The sequence below is a fragment of the Scylla paramamosain genome, chromosome 47 (genome assembly GCF_035594125.1).
Source record: "Scylla paramamosain isolate STU-SP2022 chromosome 47, ASM3559412v1, whole genome shotgun sequence".
In the NCBI taxonomy this organism is placed as follows: Eukaryota; Metazoa; Arthropoda; class Malacostraca; order Decapoda; family Portunidae; genus Scylla; species Scylla paramamosain.
In genome coordinates, this window is record NC_087197.1 from 113,631 (window position 1) to 119,531 (window position 5,901).

General features: G+C 44.7%; 1 protein-coding gene across 4 annotated transcripts; it reads right to left on the minus strand.

Moving 5' to 3' along the window:
* Positions 1–279: 279 nt before the first annotated feature.
* On the minus strand, positions 280–4,981 carry LOC135095074 (uncharacterized). 4 transcript variants are annotated; one of them, XM_063995757.1, is made up of 2 exons: positions 4,822–4,981; positions 280–1,827 (listed from the first exon to the last, which is right to left on the minus strand). In XM_063995757.1, the coding sequence occupies exon 2, from the start codon at positions 1,812–1,814 to the stop codon at positions 375–377; it is 1,440 nt and encodes a 479-aa protein (XP_063851827.1). In that variant the 5' UTR covers positions 1,815–1,827; positions 4,822–4,981; the 3' UTR covers positions 280–374. The 4 variants fall into 4 exon arrangements, with proteins under 4 accessions (XP_063851827.1, XP_063851825.1, XP_063851826.1 ...); XM_063995755.1 differs by lacking the exon at positions 4,822–4,981 and adding an exon at positions 4,339–4,801; XM_063995756.1 differs by lacking the exon at positions 4,822–4,981 and adding an exon at positions 4,347–4,799.
* Positions 4,982–5,901: the final 920 nt, after the last annotated feature.

Here is a 5,901-nt window from a genome sequence, read left to right on the forward strand (position 1 = left end):
TTCAAGATTGTTCACTGTACGCTTTGGTTACATGATTATGGATTCGGTTTCATTTGAAGTGTTTGTGTAATGTTTTGCATTAAAGGAATTTCAAGATTGGAAGTGTTGTGTGCTTAAAGTGTTGATGTTTTAGAAATGGAGGATATTGGAGGAAATGCATAATGTTCTCGCTCACTCACTCCCACAAAAATGAAATGGCAGAAAAAATAAACAAATAAATAAATAAATAAATAAACAAAAGGTGAGGTTAGTTGTGACAGCAGGGAAATGAAAGAATGCTTACAAAAAAGTATAAAAATTTATTCCAGCAGCATGAAGATACGAGTAACAGGTGTTCTGGGCACTCTTCTAGTACGAGCGACTGAGTTGCTAGTTTACTTGGCAAAGAAGTCCCTTGGCTGAATTCTTCTAAGTTTTCGGTGATTACTTTGCTTCGTTTCTTTTATGGCATTACCACCCTTACTATCTATGACAATTTGAAGGCCACCAGGCAAGTCGGGGACAATAAAGATGAGGAGGCTACATTGCGGGCAAGACACAGTAAAGAGGAATGTCTTAAGGTTGACAGAACAGAGATTCGGGGAAAGGGAAGTGTAACACATGGGACACTCCTCCATAGCCTCCTGCACCATCAGATAATACCCGTTCTGGGGTAGCGCCACTTCTTCCATCACCAGGTCGGATTCATCCTCCTCATTCACTTCCTCCTCTGGTAAAGCTGGTGGCCGCCGCTTCCTTTGTGGAGCTGTTAATCTGTGGCCCTTCAGCTTCTTGTAATGACTCACCTTGCGCCGCTTTTTAGGTTTGCTTTGTACATCCTTCACGCCATCTAACTTCCACTGTTTGTCCACTTCCACATACTCCACTGCCTGCTCGAGGTGCTCCAAGTCGTATGTCTGTGACAGCAGGAGGCCATCGTCCACATTCTTTTCTGGGGACTTTGGCTGCATTGTGGTTGGGGATGGAGTCCTCTCTGGCTCCACTCTTGAACTTTTGTCCCACTCATTATTCTCAGTTGATGAAGCTGGACTGCCATTTCTGCTGTCCTTAACACCAAGAAGGTTTGTGTTTGTATCGCAGGAATCCTTTGGGAGCTCAATGTTCTTTGAAGGTTCTGGCGGTGTTGCTGTATGGAACTTGAGCAAACGACTCTTACACTGCCTGATAGCAGTGCACCAGGGCTCCTGTAGCTGCACGTTTATCATCTGATTAATATAGTGCTGCAAAAACCGCAACTTGTTGGATCTGCACACTTCCAGTTCGTCACCACCACAAAGACGAGGCAGCAAATATTGATAAGGATCTTCACTAAACGAAAAACTGTGTTGACAGGAGCTTTGGTCTTTACTAACACCTACCGTAAGCTGAGCAAAAGTGCGGCAGTCAACACAGACCAAATCACACAAATCACAATGCACCATCCCAAAAAAGAGATGATGATGAAAGTACTGTTCTTTGGTGGTGGTCTGACACACGTGGCATCGTAGTACCTTGGACACAGGGTTCAAATTCAGCTTGGTTCTGGGAAGAAAGGTTCTGTCATCATTAGCTTCCTTTGGTGGAGCAGACTGCGTCTCAGGTCGTGGCTGTGAACTGGGTCCTTTGTTGGAGCTGAAGGTGCTGCTGGTGCTGGACAGCCACACTCCATCATGATGGCGAAGAATGAGTGGCAAAGTTGGTGACCCTTTATGGGGCTCTGGCTTGGTGAAGCTGGCACGCCAGTCAGCCTTGGGCCGCGAGAGGTAAAGGCAGGACCTGGGACTGCCGGAAGGTGAGCCTAGAGGCGAACTCTGGTACAGTGTCGATGTGGCCATTGCTGCTCCTATCCTGTAACAAGAGAAGACCATGAGGCGGGTTTTTGTCACTAAATCTCTCCTGTCTCACAAAAGCAAACCTAAGCTTAAGCACCGGACTAAACCAACTAAAGACATGACTTTAACTCCTCCAACCATCCCACTGCAGTGTGAAGTGTAGAGACAAGTATGGCAAGCTGACGCAGAAACCTGACGTCAAGGCTGGTGGAGGCACGGCCTCAGCCCACGCACCCCTCTCCGTCATTGATCCCATCCCGCCCCACCCCGCCCCGCTCCGCCCCACCCCGCTCCGCGCCGACCTGCCGGTTCCCAGGCTCGTCTTCTCCCCATGTCTGGATGCTCCAGAAAATTCTCACGTTGTTTTGTCTATATTATACGGTTGCTTGGCCCAGAGAGCATACAGCCTTTATTTCTGCTCCTTGGTGTCACTCATGCATATGTCAGTAAATAGTATATAATATATGTATATGTGTATGTGCTTGTGTGTGTGTGTGTGTGTATATATATATATATATATATATATATATATATATATATATATATATATATATATATATATATATATATATATATATATATATATATATATATATATATATATATACACACACACACACACACACACACACACACACACACACACACACTAGAAAGTAAAGCTCTTCCTTTCATAATCCTCCAGCCACTGTCTGGCTTGGGCTCCCTCCTCTCCCCGTGTCTCTCACTGCCCTGCTAAGACTCGCCAAGACTCTTGGTGCTGCCTTGTGTAGGTCACCTGCCCATCTGTAGTAGTTTTATTTGTCCTCTGCTTTTATTTGATAGCAGTCACACAACAATCACACAAACTATAATGAATAGGGTGCTGTAACGGAATATTCATACTGTTTCATTCAATGTTATTTAAAAAGCTTACCATTAGGCAGTATATTCGTCGTCTAACAATTTTTAAAATTTGTTATTTATTTATTTATTTTATTTTATTTTATTTATTTATCTATTTTTTATTTTATTTTTTTATTTTATTTTTTTGCAGGTGTGGTGCAGTGTCTGTTAGTCCCTTCCCCACCCTCTATAAAGGAAACCTCGCCCTGGTATGTACATACTCTATAATAAACTTATTTAACTTATTTAATATATTGATTTAAAGACTTCATAATAGAAAACATTGATCACAGTTGTACTCTGGGCTAGTAAATGTTTCAAAATATGAAAGCAACGTGTATATATATATATATATATATATATATATATATATATATATATATATATATATATATATATATATATATATATATATATACTCATTCTTTTATTTATAACATTTTGTATATTGGGAAGTAATGTTACATGTTGTCACAAGCAGAGGTGATAACATTGATAACACGTCTGCACATAACACGTGACTTCTTGAACACGTCATACTTCAGCGTCACTGCACACTTCACTGCTCTTTTATTCTCTTCTTTCTCTCATCTTGCTAAATATTCAGATGACAAGTTGTGAATAATTACAGAAGTTCTGCAACCTCACCGACACCAGACAACATAGTCACTGAGTGACGTGGGCGGCTGTAACCATCCATGCTGCACGGTTGTAATGATGTCACAGGGACTTGAATACATTGCTACATCGCCACCCACAACACCCACCACGGCTCCACTGATAAACCAAGCCTTGAGCAAACTTATATCACTCTTTAATTGCCCATTACAATATGAACTGTTCAAGCCAGCTTTCACGTGTAGTAACAAAACACTATTCATCAACATACAAACACCCAAGATCGCCTACTCTCTATTTGTGCACTATTCACAGAACGAAATCTGCATCGAATAAAAATTTTGAACGCATCTCTCACCTAACTCCACACGCTCTAATAGTGTTTGTTACTAAAGAATCGCAGAGCATATGGGTCCAGTATGAAGGATTTCATTTGTACAAGTGTTGAACATCCTCCATTTTTCATTTTATGCGTCACTAGCGACCCGCCACGAGTTCTTCATCATCGTGTGCACCCATTACTGCGCAGCATTTAGTCACGTGGCGGATGTGGCGGCGGTGTCGGGCGGGTAAGCTGAGTTAACGCGTACCTGAACCAGTGACTCTGGCGCTCAGGCGCTTGCCTGATTTCCACCGCACCTGAACGGCCTGTAACTGGCTGATGAGCAAACGTAACTCTTCAGGCCATGACTCCCCGTTCATTTAATGACATTCTTCCGTTTGACCAAGACTCAGACAGACGCCAAGCACGCGGCGCGACTAGCAAACTGACTCACTCGTCGTTAAGTTTACATTGTAGGCACAACCTTGGCTTGTCAATTACTATCGCGAGTTGCCCATAACGCTCGGTAATTATCATTAATTTGTAAATAATTCAAGCCACAATATTTGCATCAACTACCTCGTAGTTACCTGTCCTCACATCACGAAGCGCAGTCTCCAGTTAACCATTAAGAATCATCAATGTGTCATCACGTGTCATATCTCGCTGTCACTCGTACAACCACGTTCATTCACGAGTCACCTTCTCACATGACTTAATTTCCTTCCACCACCACGCCATAGCGTCGCGTCTTGAAGGCGGGTCACAATAAATTTCATCATATTTCTGCCCCTCTTGCGCCGTCAGTTGTTTCCTTGCTCCTGCCGCAACACCATCACTTGATTCTTGGCATACAGGTAGGTCACGCTCACCACCCGTTGTGTCAGGGGCCGCATCACTACAGCCACCACCACCACCACTACTTCCTCTGGTAGTTGAAAACTACCAACACTTTTGAAGCGCTCTGAAGCACCAGCCAGTATTTTCCGGATAAGGGGTTCGAGCTGTCTCGCTTCTCGATACGCGTCTGCGCACACCGTGCTGCGCACAAACCAACCGTTATATTACATTGTTCTCTGCGCAGGTCGACGGCACACCTCCCGCCGCTTGCCCCCCAATGTGCTATTCACTCCATACATGATCTTCACCGTAGTCTTGCACATTGGGTTCAGGTGCAGAACTTACCTTTTGCGGTTGGATGTTTAGGATTCGGTCCGGGATGACTTCTTCCGAATACCTTTCATAAAGCGATGCGGAACAAAAAATAAAAGGAATAAGCTCAGATCTTGGACAGCGGGACGCGTCACCCCACTCCCAGCATCTGTTGGTTACTAACCGCGCGGCGCGTTGCTTGGCCTTTATATACTCCTCTTTGTGACTCCCCCAACGCTTCCCCCGCACCTTCCCTCTTCCCTTCCCTGAGACTGGGACCAATGAACTTTCTCCTTTCAAATAGGAGACAGCCCAGACAACGCTCCCAAGCCAAGCCACCTTTGTATTTAAGTGCGCATGTCTGACAGTTCCCTGCCCCCAGCCCACATCCCCCAGTCCATTGCCCACCTGCCGCCCACTGCCCTCTGCAACAGAGACCACACCCGGCGCCTTACAGCCCACAGTCACGAGGATGCCTGCCGGAATGTTGGGTGCACGACTGATACTGACTTTTAGTGCATTTCAGAGAGAGAGAGAGAGAGAGAGAGAGAGAGAGAGAGAGGTTTCGCATTTTTCCGGAAGAAGTCTAACACCTGCTTCCTTTTATGGGTGGCATGTGTAATATATTCAGCTCATTACTAACATCTCATGCTTACCTCCCGTCCTATCCCGCGTCCTGACTTAACGTTACTGTGCAGTGTTATCAAGTTTACCTATATTTACGGCCTCTGTCCTATCAACATCTCACCTTATGTCCTCCATGCTAATGTAATCTGCAGAAGCATCGACCTATCCAAACTTAGAAACCCGTGTCTTTAGGGGTGTTCCTAAAGGGTTCTTCTCTAGCCTCGCCCTTCCCAGCTGTCACCCAGTCATTTCCTCTCACCTTTTGTTATTCAAGAAATATCGCAAGGGAATTAAGGTTGTACATTCTTTTATTTTCCGTTTTCTGTCTCTCTTTCCGTTCACACCGTTTTCTTTCTGCTCTCTCTCTCCATGATGGCCTTTCTTACCGCTGGCTGGTCTCTCCGCCCCTCCCCCTCCTTCGCCACGCCCGTCTTCCCTCTCTCTCTCTCTCTTCTTTTCTTTATCAACGTTTCCTTATTTTTCCCC